This window comes from Chrysoperla carnea, chromosome 1 (assembly GCF_905475395.1).
Source record: "Chrysoperla carnea chromosome 1, inChrCarn1.1, whole genome shotgun sequence".
NCBI lineage: Eukaryota > Metazoa > Arthropoda > Insecta > Neuroptera > Chrysopidae > Chrysoperla > Chrysoperla carnea.
This window is the reverse complement of record NC_058337.1, coordinates 35,785,798-35,806,204: the sequence shown is the minus strand read 5'-3', so window position 1 is coordinate 35,806,204 and position 20,407 is coordinate 35,785,798. Positions and strand designations below refer to the sequence as shown.

Below are 20,407 nucleotides of genomic sequence, written 5' to 3'. Positions count from 1 at the left end.
AAAACATATGCCATTATTGCATATGATCGAAAGAAAACACACTAAGTACGGAAAAATGCGTTATCCAAAAGTTGCCACGCGCAATAGAGAACATTAGCCTTTGCTATTAAATTGTCCTTCAATTATCGTTAAATTTTGAGCGTATTTTTTTTCGATTAAATGCAATAATGACATAGTTTTAAGTCGTATTACCTCCAAAACTTCCGTTATTCGAAAAAAAATTTTCAACAAAAATTGTTACCTTTTTTTAGGATCAACTCTCTAATTTAAAGTAATATTATACTATCACTTACCATTCAATATCAATTATTATCCTATCACTTACCGTTTAGGATCTAAATAGATATCCCCCATTAAACTCTGCTACTATGGCCTAAGTTATTTTTTGATTGGTTAACTCCAAAACGAGATACTTAGTGGTATAGATTAAAGTGGCCCACTCTGTATATATTTAGCTGAATAATTTCTTATCTGTTTTCTCTTTAATACACCCTGTAAGTCATTCAAAGTATTGTAATCTGCATTGAATTGAAACAATATCGAATAAACGCATTATAATAAAATTAGAGTACTTAGTTTTGCTGTTACTGTAAATATCAATGAATACATTATTAAAATAGGTCAAAGTTCATTATTCCAATTTCATATTCATAATAAAACACCGTAACCATTCATTCTTCTTCTACGACTTATATAATAAATAGAATTTTCCATTTTCCACAAGAAACTTGGTATAATTTTTTTTTTCGTCACAATAATATCGTTTCGTATCAAATATAACCATCGTTTGTAACATTAAGAATGTTATTTTAAATTCAAAGCACACGAAATCATTTTGTGGTGTTAGAATTGTTCCTTAGTTGCTCATAAATTTCACTCTTTTTTTAGTACTGGCAATCATCTGAGTGTAGTATAAGCAGGAGCAGCAAGTGTAATACAACCAAAAACCACTCTAGAATTATATTTATATACAAACATTAATATAAAGATTCAGAAACTGAAATAAGAACTGTGTGTGTTGTAAGATATATTATGAGTATTGTATTTTGTTGTTAGAGCTACGCTAGGCTGATACTTTGGTTACTCTATAATTCGCGTTTGATTTTCGATTGCCAATTGGGGAAATTATTAATGACGTCAATCAATATAGTACTCATAAACAGGCTGAAATCTTAAAACGGTGGACTATGGAATAATTAGAGCATTAAAAAAGTGGGCTATATTATATTTTTATTAGACAATTACTTCATAAATTTGAACAGAATTGTTGTAAGTTATAATCTACAACACAGAGGGGGGGGGTATGATTTCGTGACTACAACATAACGAAACTTCGTGAGTGGCTTCATTTCAGTGTAACCTACAACATTTTTATTTACGAAAACATTGGAAATTGAGGCGTTAGCATAATAAAACATATGGACATTAAACTGACATGTTTAAGTCGTAGGTCTGAGAAATGAGTCGTAGGCTCATAAAATATGTAGGCACTCACGAAGTTTCGTGCGTGTGTTAGTCATGAAATCATACCCCTCTCTGTACTGTAGACTATTACTATGTTTTTTTAATATACATCATATTGTCATATGGAAAAATGATCTTAGCAGTAGGAATATCGATGTTAGGAAGGTGTAGGTAAGCGATGGCAGGTTAAATAGGATTCTGTACTCTTTTTAAACAAAATAGCTTTCAGGATCATATAAATGAATTGTTTTTAGTGATGAGCAACATTAGTCTCGAACTTGTAGTCTTGGTTTTGTTCTTGCAAATTTTTTAATACCAAGACCAAGACCAATATAGTCTCACTTCAACAAAACAATTACCAAGATCATATCAATATGAGTTAAGATCGAAACCGATACTGTTTTGCACAAGACCAAGACTTTAACCAAAATTATTGTTGAAAATGCTTTAGAACATTATTCCATGTGCTAGATATATGTAGATAATTGATTAATTTTGATTGGTGCAAGATCAAAAATAAGACTCAATTTACCAAAACTCGATTGGCCAAGTTTTGTTTTGCAAGACCAAGACCAAGACTTAAACTATTAATGCAAGACCAATACCAAGATATAATCGTCAAGACCAACAAAGATCAACGTTACGATGGTATTCTTCTTGATCTTGATCTGGAATATAAATACATAATATGCTCCTGGAAAGGCTTTGCAACACCCGCAATAACCTAATCACCTTTTCAATTTCGCCGAGTGACTTTGATTTTGGATGAATAATATGCTATATATAAACAGCTGCCATTTATTGTCCATTCTAATAGACGAGGAAATTTAACATTTTACCGCTAGATGGATCCAGATGCTGTTCTAGGGGATATTCATAAACTTTGTGATCAATGAAAATTATGAGGAGATAATTTTCCTCATTTGTGCAATAAAAAATGCATTATTTAGGCAGTTGAAAAAAAAAATATTATCCTATCAAATGTTCCAATATGGGCTGAAAATGTTTACTAAAAGTTTTTGAAGTCACTGAACACAATTCCGATATTAACAAAATTCTTTGGAGTACCTAGGGACCTGGGTATCCTGATATCTCAAGCAGAACTTTTTTTGAAACAAATTTAAAATTTTTTTACTTTATAAGAAGCTTGTAATAATCATGAAACGTAAAGATATTGAAAAAAGATTAAAAAAAAAATACATTTTCTTAACATTATTTATTAGCTTATAAATACCCTCTAGAACCTAATGCAAAAAACCGCATCTCGATCCATTTAACTTTCGAAATTTTTGCGGTTTTGACGTTTTTTTGTGTAAAAACCGCATCTCGATCCATCTAACTTTCGAAATTTTTGCGGTTTTGACGTTTTTTTATGTTTTTTTGTGTAAATCTTTCCCAAAAACTTGTTTTCAGCACTTTTTATTATCCGTGGTGATTTTTAAAATTGGATTGTAGTTATATGTTGCCCTGCCGGCGAACCATAGTTTCAAAAAACTATTTCTGATAGTTCAGAGGTAGGGCTCTTGACATTTTGGATAATATAAAGCTGACACTTGACTTTTTCTTCTGTTGCCTCCCGATTTTGTATTTCTTCTTAAAAGAAAATTACTTAATTTAAAAAAATGCACACATTTTTTGAAAACGTGGTTTCGTGTGCTAAGGTATAATAAAAAAACATTTCAAACCATGTTTAAAAATTAACGTACTAATATGTCTATGGTAATGGATGATAGGGGATTTTGGACAGTGTACTTAGTTATTTTTTAAACTTGCACGTTAAGTGATGCTTCACTTTGATGTTTGTGTTTAGTTAAAGCTAAAAAGCTGCATAATTTTTTCAAAACTAAATTTTTAATTCACTATTAAAAGTGTTTTAATGGTTTAACTTAACAGTCTGTTAGGAAGAGTCAAGCACGAAACATTACCTCATACTCAAACTGTTCAAATAAGTAAATATACGAATCCGTATGGAGCTTAGATAAGCGAAACGTAAACGTACGGTACTATATACATGTATATGTATTACATAACTTGCTTAAAATTATCAAGAAGTGGGCTAACTGCTTACAGTATTATATTGCCTCGTGTTTTTCTACTAACTAACTAACTGACTCGATTAAAATGACTATTACATATTACAGAAAATGGTAGCAGAGCATATAGCAATAAAATGTTAAATACTCACCGTTTCATTTTAGCGACCAATGTTTTTCATTTGTTTTTTGTGTTTATAATATATTTAGATACTTTAGTTGATAGGTTTGTACAGAGCTACTTAAAATAGGGCAACGATTATACGAAAGGATTGATCTTACAGAGTTGTCACAGACAATATGTGTTTCTTTCTCATCAACCTTTACACTACATTTGTGTCAAACAAATTCATAACAAAAAAGATTGATTTAAATTTACTATCTTACAAAATTTTGCCTTCTATATAACTCTAGAGAAGCCAGTAATCTCCAAAACCATTTTATTCTCCCCATAACAGGCAATTTGAGGCCATTAGCTGCCGGTATAAAATAAGAGATAATTTACTAAAATACATGAAAATAGGAAAAAGCGATAGATTTTTTCAACCTATCGAGTCTCAAATGAGAATTTCTCTTAAGAACAAGATACAAGATTCAAACAAAAAAATGTTACGTTCGGAAATTGTCGGGTCTGTTCGTGTTTTTTTGTACAAAATATATAAATTGTTGGAATTTATTTCTCAAAAATATTGCAACGTCTTAATATTTACTTGTGCATTAATTTTATTGATAATAATTGTGCTAATTATTAATTATTATTATACCATCTATATGAAATATATCAAAGCATACTAAGTTTAGCCCATACTAAGTTTGTAACGCTTAAAAATATTCATGCTACGAACAAAATTTGGTATAGGTGTTCATAAAATCTTCTAATTAGTCCATTTCCGATTTTCTGTCTGTTTTCTGACTCAAAAACGAAAAAAATTAAGTTGAACCTTTTGCAGTGTGCTCAGGACGTAAAATGTGAGGTCGAATTCGTAAATGAGCAACATAGGTCAATTGGGTCTTGGATCCGTAGGGCCTATCTTGTAAACCATTAGAGATAGAACAAAAGTTCAAATATAAAAAATGTTCCTAATAAAAAAATTAACAACTTTTTTCTAAATTTTTTTTGGTGACATCACTGTTTACCCACGAAGGGTCTAATTAGGTGCAAATTTTATAGTATGTATTAATATGGGAATATCAGTTATGTGTGTGTGGCTATTTAAAAGTGGATATCATTTTTATTTACATGACGTCAAAAAACAAACGATTGCGTCATCAATACTGTTTATACATGGTATTTCAACAATTAATACAGTTAATTGTTTGTTTTCGCTTGTTTATATTAAAATTTTTGAAAAGCATTCGCACTGGTACCTAGCCCATAAGTATATTTATGAAGTCGCCATTTTGAAAATGCAAAGAATTAATTCAATAGATATTTAAAGTTTGGGTAGTTAAAGAATCTGATTATGATAATTTTGATTTCTTCTCTTTAATTATTCACTTATTAAAATTAGTACTTAGTAAATTAAAGAATATTTAACGTGTGAAATATTTGACGCATGTGCAGACCACGTGATCGAATCTTTCATTACGGGGCTAAAGATTCTCGAACGGTTGAGGGGAGTGCTGATAGGTTAAGTCATATAAAAGAGGTTATTTGTTCTATGGACTTTTACTTTTTTCATTTGCCATGGGTATTTAGGTATAAAATCTTAAAATTGCGAATTGATAGATTATTATTTTTTATTTTGTGCTACAAATTTTTATAAAATCTTAAAATACACACACAAACTTATTATATATAAAAAAACTTTTAACAAAAAGAAAACCGACTTCAAAAGAAAAACTTTTACAAAACAAATTAATATGCACTCAAAAGTAAAAAAATAGCGATTATATATTGTAGTTAAAATTATTGTTATTTTTGAAGTCGGTGTCAGCTGAGGAAACAACTCTGGAAGAACAGTTTGCTACATTAACTTTTTGTTAAATTTTTATAGTTGAGTTGTTTACAATTGGATATTTGAATGATTATTTTTTTTTAATAATTTTTATTTTGCTTGAATAAAAACTTATTCATGTTTCAAACAGCCGAGAAATTTATTTTTCGAATAGCTTTAAAAACAACCAAGAAAAATCCATGAAAGTTTTGTTTTTATCTCATTCTCAAATGAGATTAATATCTCATTCAAAACAGAAGTTAATGTTGGAGTAGCTATGGTATACCATATGTAGCTATGCTATTGCATATGGCTGATAGACACCCTGGCGTCATTGTTCTAATCAGATCTCTCTGTTTAGTACCTGTCTTTAAAATGGTTAATATCGTCCGTATTTCTTGGCCGTTTTTAATTTTAATTTCAATTTTGTCATCTCGCTTACGGTTTTTTTCATATTTTTTTAAGAAAATCGAAAAATAAATTTCAAGTACCCAATTTTGATTCGTAAAAAAAAATAAAACTTTGGAAAGTATTTTAAATGGAACCACTTGATACAATGTTTCTAATTAACGGGCCAGCCTATCCTACCGTGAAAATGAATTATCATTAGAAAACCTCGTAAAATTCCATTAGCCAATCACAAGACAATTTTGAGAGTTACGCGGTTGGGCATATATTTTATAAAATTAAAAAAAAAAGAAACTTTTCTTTCTAAACTTCATTTAAATAAAAATATCTGAAAGCAACAAACCTTTTTTTCTTATTTATACGAACCGCAAAGTAGAAGTACACTTTTGCGTTTCATCAAATCTGTTGGTACAGGGCGTTTGGTATTTCGATAACTTCTTTCATAGGGATAATAGTGAAGAAACTAATAGTCAATAGTCTCAGTCTCAGCTGTCAATACTTTTCTTCTCGATCGATTTCACTTTTATTAATCCATTTTATGTCAAAGTTCGAATGTAAAAACATTGAAAGGATTTAGAAACAGTCAATATACGGTCAAACACAAAAACAAGCTTTACAGCTAAGAATCACCCTACGAAAGAGAAATAATATATAAAAACTTTTCGATTTAGTTCTTACTATAAGATTCAACGGAAATTTTCACTGTATTTCATGTCATTTCTATAAATTTTTTCTTCAACATGATTTTATCGTCTCGGAAAAGTGAGTTGTTTTATATATTTATATAGGTTGATTCACTTATAATATAAACACTATATTAGAAATAGTACAGGAGGGTAAAAACGATCCTTAATGTAGTAGGAAAGACGAAAAAACCATATTTAGTTAGGAATAATTTTTATACCATGTTTATATGAAATATACATAATATATTAACTTTAGTCCCAAGTTTGTAACGCTTGATGCTACGAAAAAAATTTTGGTATAGGTGTTCATAGAATCATCTAAATAGTCCATTTTCGGCTATCCGTCCGTCCGCCTGTGAACACGATAACTCAAAAACGAAAAAAGATATCAAGCTGAAATTTTACATCGCACTCAGGACGTAAAAAGTGAGATCGAGATCGTAAATGAGCAACACAGGCCAATTTTGTCTTCTTCTTTCATATAATCTGCAGTTAATACAAATGGCTGGACACCTTTAACCAAACAGACTAGCACATCGCATTAATTAATATTTTGACAAATCATTCAAGTCAAAATATAGGAGAGAAAAAACGTGAAAATGGTAGAATTTTAATCCTTTGGCAAAGCCAATGTAACGCTACCATTTTTACTTGAATCAATGAACGTCGTTTGGCACTACTTTTGGATATACCAATATTGCCAAACTGTATACGTCTTTTAACGTGCAGTAATAATACAAATTGTTAAATCCTACTTTCGATTTGTATAGTTCTAATAATTCTTTTAGAAAATTAGAAAAAAAGCAGGTAATTGCAAATACCTACTGAGCTTGTTATAGTAATTAGTGTATGTAGTAGAAAAAGATCTTGTAGCCCTATCAGTTTTATAGCACTATCCTTTTCTAGTATAATACTAGAATAAAATAAAAATGTTTAAAAATTGATGGAAATCATTTTTAATAATAATAGTTTAATCTCACTTTAAAAAATTTTATTGCAGAACAGCAAACAATTGTGGCAATTTGTGTGCTTCTAAAAATTTAAGAAAAAACACTGTGGCAGAGCCATTAAATCCATCTATTTTAGAAATCCTGTATTTTTATCAATTGTTATACAGATTTTAGTATTTGTTGCTGAGTACATCCTGTATACATTTTCTTTGTAATAGACACTATGAATGGAGAAAATGAAACCGACAAGTCCCAAAAGATTCACTTCTTTAAATGCTTTGTTATATAGTTTTGTTACAATTAGCTCCTTTCCTTGCTTATTTTACTCGATATATTGTTGTGTTGCTATTGCGTATATATATTTTTTACAATTTTATTTTTATTCGTCGCTTTTTTTTTCTTGTTTCTTATATGTAATAAATCTTATTGGATAATACAGAAATCTACTTTTTGTTTTGTATTGTTGGTTGGTTTTTATTATTATTATATTTTTTGTTAGTTTCCGAGTGTTGAAGAAGAGCACTTCCATCATCACATTGAAATAGAAACATAATAATTATAATTGTGTTAAAAAAGTTCTTGTAATTTTTTGGCAAGCCAATTCTTTTTATACGAAGGAAAAAAAGATGTTACAAGTTATTATAAGCATTTCTAAAACTCTATTTCTTGTAGCTCGAACAAAAATAAAATATTATGACATACAAATAAATAATGTGGAAGAATTGCAAAACGAATATCTGTTCCTTTTCTTTTTTTGTTCTTTGTCATATTTTGACGTATAACTATGCATTTTAGCGCTAATTTTTGAGAAAGTCTGGCATATATCTCTATATATTATAAATGCGAAAGTAAGCATGTTTGTTTGTTTGTTTGTTACCCTTTCACGCTAAAACTAGCGAATGGTTTTTAATGAAACTGTACAACAATATAGCGCATACTTCAGAATAACGCATGAGATATAATTTATAAAGATATATTAATACAAAATAAAATAAAATTTAAAAATTAATTTTATTTGACATTACCATAAATTACAGATTTCTGTAAAAGCACGACCATCTTTTCTGATATACTCAATGAATTATTACGACTATTATACATTTCAAAAAGTAGAAAAGCATACATATATATTTTACCTGTGTAAAACAATCCTTTCCTTTATTTCGAGTGTTATAGAAAGTAGATAAGCGAGAGCAATCTTTATCAACTCTTAAACCCATCAAAGCGTGTGGGTATCACTCTAGTAAAATATATAAAAATATATCTAATGTTTTTCAAGAAGAAAGTTTTGGAGAGGATTCGCAGGGCTAAATATATTTTTCGGCAGAACCTTACAGTTGATTTAAAGAGTCGAAAATCTTATGTAGGTTGAGCTTCAACCAAGAAAATAATTTTTAGGTCGAAATATCATGGATCTTCACAATATTTAAGACTTTATGCACTGCCTCAGTCTCTCCAGGTAGAGCTAAAGCCTAAAGAGAGCTAAAGCCTAGCCTAAGTAAGTATAAAAAAAATTTTTTTTAAGGGTATCAATTTCCAGCACTTTTTCCTTTTTTATTAATTCCAAATATCATGTTTTTCTTGATGTTTAGGATCTTAGGGCAATCAACAGCTTCACCAAATGGAGCTAGAATTTTTAGATTTGACGAAATTTTATGAGACGAAATACAACCTTCTTTACCGCTGTTACATGTATTCAAAAACATGAAACAACCATAGTTTAAAAAAAGTATCTTATGACTAGAAAATATGACCTAAGTCACAAAACTCTGCTTATCACGTTGTTGGCCAAATAGTTTAAATGAAAAAACTGGAACTTCAACATTAATAATGAATTTTTATCAACCAACAGAGATATATTTGGAGATACATTAAATTATAAGATTTAGTTTAATAAAAAGACATTTTTTATATCGTATACATTATACAATATTCATATATTATTAGGTGTTACATAGAAAATAAAATGTCGTTTCGAGTTAGAATTTAACTTAATTTTACCCTATTTTTATCATTATTTCGTGTTACTTTTTTATCTTATCACTTTAAGATACAATTTATATAAGATACTACGATGGCATATATCCGTACAGTTGTGTTCAATAAAATTAAATCAAGATAATGCCAAAACTAAATTGTTAAACTTTCTTTATTATTGGTCTTACTTTTTGATATGGGAATCAAAATATTACAGTAATAATTATAATAATTATTTATCTATTTATAAAATTATCTCTTTTTATTAAAGGATTGGGTAAAAACTTGAGAAACCAGAACTTCTAGAACAGTCGCAAATTGGAAGTTTCTTAAGAACTTGAATAACAAATCAGTCATTTTTTTCGTTATTTGTTATCAAATAGTTTACAAATGTAAATTCGCTAATTACAATGGGACACAACAAATTATTGCGTATGAATTGTCATGTTTTGTAGGTTTTAGAACAGTTGCATTACCTGGCGATTACAATGATGTGTATAAAACTTGCACACCGATCAAAATATCGATAAAATAATTCGCCATTTTTGATGGCTGACTGCTGCCTGTCAATTGTTCTTGTTTACAATTTATAACCTTTGACGATCAGCTGATTTACCAAAATGCTCATCCCAGCTCAGAAACAGTAAAAAATGAACCTGCTCCAAAATCACATCTTTACTACCTACTGTATTACTCTATGATATAATTATCAATTATCATTGTTTTTTCGTAGTTTAATCGTAACAAATAGGATGAAAATCGCTGAGACTCTGTGTGTCTTGTAAATTCGTTCCTAAAATCAGCCAAAATAATTTACATAATAGTTTATTTACATATGTAGCCCATTTTATGGACTAAAATTTTTGTACAATTTCTTTTACCATTGCTTGGTGATTTCTCATCATTAACTGTCTAATAAAAATTCCATGGGTGTTTTCAGCCATACAGTGTGTAGGAGCTACATGTCTATATATTGGAAAACGGATAAGAATATCTAGACACGGATCTTGTTATATTCGGAGAAAATTGAAAAAAATGGGTTTATTCTTTTTGAAACAGACTCTGACTCTTTGCCTTAAAAAATTCTCATTTTGTATGAAAATTTGTTTTCCTAGACCCCAACTTTTGGTAACTCGTTTTTTGGTTTTTAAAGGCTAAAAAACGTGGGAAAAATAACTTTTGGTAATCACGATTTAATCTTTTTTACGAGGAAAGGCAGTATATTTTTTTGTAATTCGATTGTACAATATACAACTGCTATATTATGTATATATTGGATGGTATATCTTAAAAATCTTATTTAAAATTTATACTCATGCACAACATAGTGCAAAGTATATTTCTCATCACAGCTAAACACAGAGCAAAATGCAGAAATACAGAATTAAATTTAGCGAATAGTCTAGTGTATTTTTATCAACGTTTCTACGTAGATCTTTGTTACAAGTGAGACTTCCCGCCCATTTTTACTGTAAAGATAGCATTTTTATTAAACAAACATATTGCTGCATATACACATCAAATATGCTGAAGTCATCAAATCAAAAAATCCAAATTATAAACTCTTTTCGCATTTAGTATATATTTAGGTACTTTACAATTGACTTTTAAGCGAAAATTACATTTATCGATAATTTGATCGAGTTATACATCCACGAAGCAAATAACTGCCTCTGAAATGTAATCATTATTAAAAAAAAGTGCCAACAATTAGTGTTTAAAAAATATTAATTTTATTAAGTGAAAACTTTTTTAGCGACGTTGGGCACTTTTTGGTAGGAGAAAATGTTTTGGTATCGCGTCACCAACATGCTGCGCGCGCGCCGACATTCTGCGTATACATATAACAAGTACATTGAAATTTATGTAAATACAAATACTATCCACAAATCATATGATAGTATATTAATTGTTATTTCAATTGAATTGTATTTATATTTTGTCATAGCCTTGTACAGCCAGTAATATACCTATTTAAATAATAAAAAACCACACAAAAATGCATATAATTGTTGCTCGGAGTGTCAATATAGATGTTAAAACTAGATTGATGTTGATAATTTTAATTCAAATATTATGAAATTTCAAATTTTTATACTAAAAGTTCCAAGTTTTCACTTCTATCGGCAGTCCCTATGGCTGCCAATTTTTTTTTTCCAATTTTAAAATGATATATCTCTTAGCTGATAAGTTTATATATGTGGGTTGCACAGCTTACAACTTAACAATGTTGATTATTTCAAACATATTTTAAATAGGGATTGTCTTAAGCAGTTAAATAATTGAAATTTCGTGGGTCCCGATGCTTTAAATTTGAAAGTTGCACGACTATCAACTTATATTATCTATTAATTTATTATCTAAGCTATATTCCAATAAAATGAAGATTTACGCTACCATCAAAGCAAAAGCCTATTTTTGAATATAAGTTCGTTTTGAAATAAATTGAAGTATACCTACATACATAAAAAATATAGAATTAAATTTAGGGCTAGAAAACCATTAAAAACTACCCCAAAATCACATTTTTGAATATCTTGAAAACATATAAAACCATTTCTAATCTTTTTTGACGTACTTGCGTAAACAAATCGAATTTATAACTTAAAATATGAAAAAGCTTTCTCCCGAATTAGATTTTTTTATTGCAAATATATCGTTTCTATTGCAAATACGTCAAAAGTGATTAGAAATGATTTTATAGAAAATTTTGATATGTAAATTTTTTATCTAAAACTTTTTCCATATCAAAAGTGATTTTCTGAGTAGTTTTTAATGTTTTTTAACCACTTTATTACATAAAAAAAGAACTTATATTAAAAATTCAGGGTTCTGTTTAAATCTGCATTTTATTGGACTGCTATTCTGTTTTATGGACATAATTTTGATTTTACGAAGACTTAGTTTGAGAAAGATATATGTACTAATATTTTTCTCTTTTTTTGAGCACTATTTTTCTCTTTTTTTTGAGTCATTTTCGTTATCCTATTTACATATTTTTCAGGTTTGCTTCGCTACAATATAGAATTAGTTTTTATTCCCAATCTCCAGAAACTTTGATTAGAAGAGATTCAATAATTATCTCTAATACATTATCTTTTTGTTTACTTCTTAAGAAACTATTATCAATGACATTTAGTTAGAAAACAAAAAGTGCTAGCTTTATTGAACTTTAAAGTGTTCCATGATTATTATATGGTGTGTATAGTGTAAATCCAGACACTGGCATGACTTTGTTAAAGAATTTTCTCTGTCTACACTTTTTATACTTTTAAAATAAACATATTGCTTATACTTGATGCTGGATGGTGGCGTTGCTTCGTTTCATTCCTCGTACACTATATCTATTATAAAACTTTAACATGCGACGATGAGAGAAGAAACTCTCAAATACAGAATTTTATATACGAACAGAATAAGAGAATTTTCATTTTTAACACTAAATCAATATGACATGTGACAAGAGTAGTAAGTAGAATAGGAAACATGGCTTCATTTTCTAAACATATTACGTATTTATAAAACTAATAAACTGAAATATTATACACACGTTGTGATTTCAACATTGTGTTTTATATACCATAATGAAATTATAATATGCACCTACCATTACACCAAAAATAAAAATTGAGTTAGTATTCTTTAATAATAAATATTATGATATGAGAATGGGGAACTTGCATAAAATTGAAATTTTAAATTTAGCTCATATTCCAATTTTAAACTAACTGTTCACGTGAGTCTGACCCTTAGAGGGTAAGGAAATATGCTCTTTCTATGCAAGAGGTACTGAGATTTAATACCCAACAATGGTGAAATACTTTTTTTTTGTGATGCAAATGCATAAAACCAATTACTTTAAAATATGTTTCTATAAATATTATTTGTATTATCACGGGATAAAATTATTATTTGAGATACAACTAATTACCAAAATTTCTAGTTTCTCAATATTAAAAGAAAATTTTTAACTTTAATTTTTCACCTCCTTCCAACTTTCTAATGATGCATCGCTTTTGTCACTATTGGCTAGAAGTCTGAAAAATTGGGAACCCATGGAAACAAAGGAACTGAAAAATTAACCAATAGGTATGTGTACTTCACTAAACAGTCCAGAACCATTTTTAGGGGTATAAAAAAGAAAAATCCAAAAGCTTATATAAACAGGAAAAGAAAAAATGACCTTAGAGCGTTTGTAGCGTGGGGACGTAATTTGACGATACTTTTTAGCCTGCTTAACGGTCGTTGGAAGCTCAATAAACATATACATAAAATGAGGCTTTCAGAGAACGATCTCAGATCTCAGTTTAGTAGTTTTTGCTGCGAAGGGGAGGAAACTAGAATTCAGATTCTGTGGACATGTAAATTTCCTTCTCTCGAACGACACCGTCATCCATACTAACTGCTCTATTTCCACATTCGTTCAATAAAATCATCATCTAGAATTATATTTCAGTAGAGTGTGCGTTCGAGCTTGCTATAATATTTTGTAAAATTATTATCAGAACAAAGTATTATTTATATCTTATATGTTTACATTTTGTATAAGTTAATGATTTTGTAAATTGTGTAATATATTCTTATTTTGTTACAGCGTTACCAGAGGAAGGTCCACGAATAACAGGTGGGCGCCCACGCTATCAAATTGGTGATACAGTTCGCATTAATTGTACATCAGGTCGATCTAAACCAGCAGCTCAATTAAGTTGGTTTATTAATGGTGAACCGGTAAGTAAGAAAACAATTTCCCAAAACTCATCCAAACACCAATAAAATAAAAATTTTATATGGTATGTTTACAGGCTGATCAAAATTTCCAGAAAGGTCCGTACACGATAATCACTGGACGTGAAGGCTTAGAAACATCAATATTAAGTTTAGAATTTCCAGTTCGTCAAAAATATTTTAAACGTGGCGACATGAAATTAAAATGCCTAGCAACAATTGCAACATTATACTGGAAAACAAATGAAGAAAGTGTTGAAGGTGATCGACCTTTAAAAGCACCTGTTCGTGAAATTGTTCAAGCCCCAGCTAATTCACGAGCTGATCGTGTTCAAGGTATGTACATTAGCATTATGCTATTACGACTGAAAAATATATTAAAATATATTGAAAAAATCTTATTTGCATATTAACTATGTATGTACAATTTTACTGCAATACAATTTTATTTTTATCAATATTACAGTATTTAATTTGATATCGCCAGCGCTTTTTTTATAACTATAATAGAAAAATAATCGATTAAGTATGAGATTTTGTGAAGTGTTAAAGGTTTCGTATGAATATTAAATATATAATGTTACAAAGTACCGAAATTATCTTTTACACATCATAAAATTTATTTTTATATGCCATTGACACATTATTCACGTTAGGGTGAATGTTTGGATAGATAGGATCAAAATAATAATAAATAATAAAAACTATAATATAAAAATGAATCGCTGAATGTGTTGCTAAGCGCAAATCTCGACAGCAGCTGAACCGATTTCGCTGACTCTTTTTTCATAATATTTCTTGAAGTACGAGGATAGTTCTTACGGAGAGAAAATTTAAAAAATTGCCTGAAAAAGTTTAAAAAACATCACTTTTCTATATTCCTATGCAGAAGATTCGTAATAATAATTAAAAGTCAATTTGAACTTTAATACCATACCATAAAGTTTAAGTGTTAATGGAGAGGTTCCGGGAATGCAAAACAATTGAGTGGCGTTAGTATTGTATAAATATTAATGTCAATATTTATCAATATTTATACTATTGTAAAATTACTCAAAAAAAAAAAAATTGCCTATGGTAAAATGTAAATTTTCTGTGGTAAAATAGAAATTGACTTGTAAATGTCTTTTTGCTGTGCATCTATAATAATATTACTAAATTATAGATGCACAGCAAAGACACAAGTATGGAAATATGATAACTCCATAACCATACGGAGACATTTTGTGAGTAATTAAATGACTTGTGGGATTATGCTTTAAAATTGGAATGAAAACCTAATTATTTATTATCAATTTTGATAAGAAATGAAGAGCCATAAGCCATGAGAATTAAATAGGAAGTGTCTTAACAGCCGATTTCGACCTGGAGAGGGGAACTAACTACTCACACACTCTTCTCTCTATAAAGCTTAGTCCACGAATGAATAACTAACAACGCACGTATGTTCTATGTAAACAGTTATAAAAGGACCATACTTCTCTTGATAACTGTTTGTGATAATGATTTTTATGATTTCGTTCGCATGAATAATTACACCATACAAAACTGACAAGCCTGTTTTTGTTTCTATTCAGTTGTGCCGGTTTTTCAAAGGTCATGATTTTATCAATACTATGTAATTGGTAAAGAAAACAAATTGGAAATAAGAATCAATATGAAATAAATTTTCAAAGACAGGAGAAACATGTAAGTGCTCTCGACCAAAATACCACTTTCTCATCAATATTTCGAATTCTGTGTCACAAGGTGAAAAAGTAATCTTTATTCAAAGAAAGGAAATATTGCTCCTTTCTTGAAAGTTCCACAGCACTACCAAGTAAAAAAATCTCTGAAAAATTCCGACCGGAATAAAGCAACGTTTCTTATGAAACTATATGGGTGAACAACGTTCGTCAATATGTCTGATAAAATAGGAATTATGTTCAAATGTTCAATTAATTAATATTATGTATCTGATTTTCTGACAATATTAAAATTAAATACAAAACTAAAAGGAGACCCAGTCAATAGCTATGCGTGCCATGGTTTACTGTCTGATTGGCTTTTAAATTACCAAATATCCCAATCATTAATGAAATGTAGTCTGGATGACACAGGTAGAGCAGAATAGCACAGAGAAATGTGTTATCAAAGAAAGTATGTCAAGTTTCGTTAACGACACAGGTATGCAACTAAGAAACTCTACAAAATCCATTGAATGCTTCTTATAGTTTTTACCCACTGAGTCTAGATCACTTTATAGACGAGGTCTTCTATAATTTACTACAGAACTTTGCACTTCATAAATAAGCTTATAAAGACGAACAAAAATGGTCTTTACCAAATTTCGATCTGAGATATGGTATTAGCAAAAATTAAAAAATCCTGCCATTCACAGAGCACTAACAATTAGTAGACTTGTTAGTCGTGCACTTATTTTTGGAGGAGACTATCAAAAAACCAAAAAATAATTTAATTTGATAATTAAACTGGTTTCGAGGTCTTCTTGTGAGTTACATTTGCTTACCTCATCAATTAATTGAATTTACTTGTTTGGGCTTCGAAAGTTGTTTTGTAAGAAAATTTAGCTTTTAAAAAAAATATTTATTTTGATTCAGCAACCTTATAACCATATAATTTACCAAAAGTAACACATGCAATTGAAAATTTTTTAAGACCTGTTTGAAGCGTATCTCTTGTGAAATTTTTTTAACGTTACTGTATCGAACAGAATAGACATTGTAGATTTTTAAATTCATTTTTCTTTAAGTTAACGGAAATACACAAACGCTACACAGCTCAAAGCACATAAACAAACATATAAATACGAAATAGCACAGCATGTGGTGTTAAACATTGGTTTAACGTATAGCATTATAACAAAAAAAAAAAAACGAAAAAAATACAATACAAAGTATTGTACTAAAAACTATTCATTCAATTTACACACAGCTAGGAATCAACTAACACAATAATATAATCGTACACTGAAACTAAAAAAAATCAATCCCATTAGAGCTTTGGCTATAGTCCGTCGATATTAATAATTGTTGACAATTTTTCTGCCAATACCAAAATAACATTTTTCATCTACTAAATGTCTCAGAAATAGCATTGGCCCAAATTTTGACCCAGTGTTTTTCGGTGTTTTAGTTTTTCGATACGGTACTTTAAAAAATCCCCGAAAAACATATTGTTTAATCGATTTACGGGAAAGCTCCTCGGAAATGATCCCAGTGTATCCAACATCGTTTTATCATAGTGAGGAGTATACCAATACTTAACATTTATTATAATGGCATAAGACTGACTATTCCTGAGCGAATCAACTCCAAGAAACTTTAAATCAAAAGGCGTGTTTCTATTTTTTCACTGGCAAAAGCACAAAAATATAATTTTTGATACTCAATGGTTTTGGAAATACAGATAGATCCATTTAATTACAGAACGGTTGGAATATTAGCGTTGCTGTTCTGATTTCAGGCTTTTTATAAGTATGAAATATTGAAATTCTTATAGTTGATTAAAGAAGACAAGTACCGATGAGTACATTTGGGTTTTTGGAAAATGTAAATGCTACCACCAGTAAGGGAATTTTTTATACTCAATTTGTGCAGTGAATAGGTGTACTTTTTAAACGTACTGATGAATATGGAAGGAGGCTCATGGGATAGCTCAACTCATGAATATTTAGCTTTCACCCTATAAACTCATAAGGTGACAGCTATTGACACAATTTTTGCATTTAAACTATGGCTATATTTATACTGACAAGCGCTCATTCAGTAAAGTTTTTGAGGAAATAATATGAATTAAGCCATGAGCAATTTTTGAATGGTAAAAATTTTTTACTTTTCATTGTCTTACTTTTGGTTTGAAATTTCGAAAACAGGAACTAGATTTTTTTAGGCAAAGCAATGTCAAAACAACTAGATCTTTGTATTTTATGCGTTCAAATTAATCTAGAAAATTCCTCTAGAAAAACAAGCAATACCTTCGTAATTATACTGCTCTGGATGTGACCCGTCTGATCTCGCAATTAGGACTCATGCATCATCCAAGGATTATAATAATTATAAATGCAATAATATATAAGTGGGACGCAGCTGAAGTATGCTCATTACACAATTTGAAGGAGCAAAAATCTTTAGAACGCTTTAAGCTTAGATGCTCAGTTGTGTCTCCATTCATGACTGCTCTCTTAGGTTACTATTCCACTGAGAGCGCTAAAAACAATCTGATTGAACTTCTGAACTGCAACGATACCCCTATGTAATAAATAATATATAATTTTACCATAGAAATGTTGATATTCAGGAGTTTTTGCATACATGAGTAAACATTACGAATTGTTAAGCAATCAGATCCACCACTGATGCAATTCATTTATTTTTGATATTTTGAATAATTATTTTTGTGAGTGGTTTTAATATTTATAATTTTGTTTTGATAATGTGTGTTTTTGATTATTTTTATTATAATTTCATATAAGAAAATTTTTATTTTTGTCTCTATAGGACATTTTAGATACTTGTTTTATCATTGAAAAATTAGAATATAGTACTTATTTATAACATCATATTACCTATCACTGTAAGGACTATGGTCTAAATACAGAAATAATCTATTACATCAGACTACAAAGGATTTTTTTCTGTATTATAAGAGTTATTTTTTAATTTAAATATACTAAATGTGAATGCATAAATCCTTACAAAAATAGGCGGAGGAAGTGCCTCCATTTTAAGGAAAACCATTTTGGCCTATATCTCCATAACGGTGCACTTTAGACCAAAAATGGTAATAGTTTTTATAGTAACTAATTAAATTTCCTAACTTCTTTGTAAAATATTTTTTTTGTATTACTAACCGTTTATTTTGTATCACTAATTATAATTCATATATTGTACCACTTGACTATGACGATTTACTTTTTGATTATTTGACCGATATCTTCTAATATTTGTTTAAACAATAAAATGCTAATAACTTAACATCTACAAATTTTCTAAAACTTTTACTTTAAACTTTTCTTTCTAAAATTAATATTGTTGACGCATTCAATGTCGCACTACAGCTACCGATAATTGGGAATTTTTTCTTGCAATAATTTACAGGAGTTATTTTCTTATAAAACTAGGTTTATTATCACGTATACTGAATGTGAATGCACACAATCTTTACAAATTTGAAAGGCGAAAGTTCCACTAAACGGCTTAACGCCAAAAATAGTAAGAGCCTTTTTTGTAGATAATTAAATATCCTCCCTTTTTAGCCAATCTTTAAAAAACATTTTAAGTTGTGTTCGATGCTTTTGCAGGTAAGAAGGCAAATTATTCAGTGCTCATTATGTTATAAACATTAAAATTTTTTCATATATTTATTTTTATGATTTCACTACGGGTACCTCTTTATTAGTAATCTTGCACCCAGTGGTGGTAACATTAAACGCGTTAAAATTTTGATCTCATGACTTTTTAATCAATGTATCAGAAACTTTTAGTTTTATCGTCAAAGAGATAAGAAGATTTTAAAATTTTATGCATCATAATTACTTATGTACATTTTTATTATCCCAATCCGACACAATAAATTTTGCTTCAATTTATGCAGCTTCTTTTAAAGAATACGTTTTAGTTCGAGAAGGTTTATAGAGTAGCTTTGACTTATTATAAATTATTTCTTTATATATTATATCTTTTTTAAAGAAAATTATGAATAAGGAGAGATTTTGGAGATGTATCGAAAAATGTCAACATAGTAGTAAAAAATATTTTGGATTTTTATGAATATTTGATCTAAATGTTTAGTGTGAGGTAATATCATTTGAAAAAATGGCTTCAATATATGGCCTTCCTTTTTTGCTCAAAATAAATCTTAATTGATTTTATACATGATATATTTTTATTTTATGTATGAAATAATTATTTGCTAATTACATCCTACGAATTTAATAACTTTTCGTTTGATTACTATTACCCTTTACAATTGCTAATATTAAAAGACTTTGAATTATCAAGATGATTTCCTTAAATAAATAAATTCTTAATGTCATTACCTTGGTAGAATTAGACAAGGTATGTTCGATTGAGGTCGAATTTTGGTTCAGTTCGCACGTGTATCCAGTCGCCCAGTCGACACCATCTTAGCTTGTTCCCGCTTCCTGATTCAAATGTTGTAAAAAACGTGAATACGTTTGTGAGAAAAATAGTTCCTTACAATGAATCAATAACTAATGATTAATG

The 20,407-nt window shown here is 29.1% G+C and overlaps 1 protein-coding gene across 1 annotated transcript in view; it reads left to right on the top strand.

Moving 5' to 3' along the window:
- Positions 1-12,904: 12,904 nt before the first annotated feature.
- Positions 12,905-20,407, top strand: part of LOC123302912 — a 107,203-nt gene continuing 99,700 nt past the window's right edge. The window contains exons 1-3 of the mRNA XM_044886033.1: positions 12,905-12,923; positions 14,050-14,183; positions 14,258-14,516. Coding sequence (XP_044741968.1) covers positions 12,905-12,923; positions 14,050-14,183; positions 14,258-14,516 — 412 coding nt within the window. The remainder of the gene's footprint in view (positions 12,924-14,049; positions 14,184-14,257; positions 14,517-20,407) is intronic.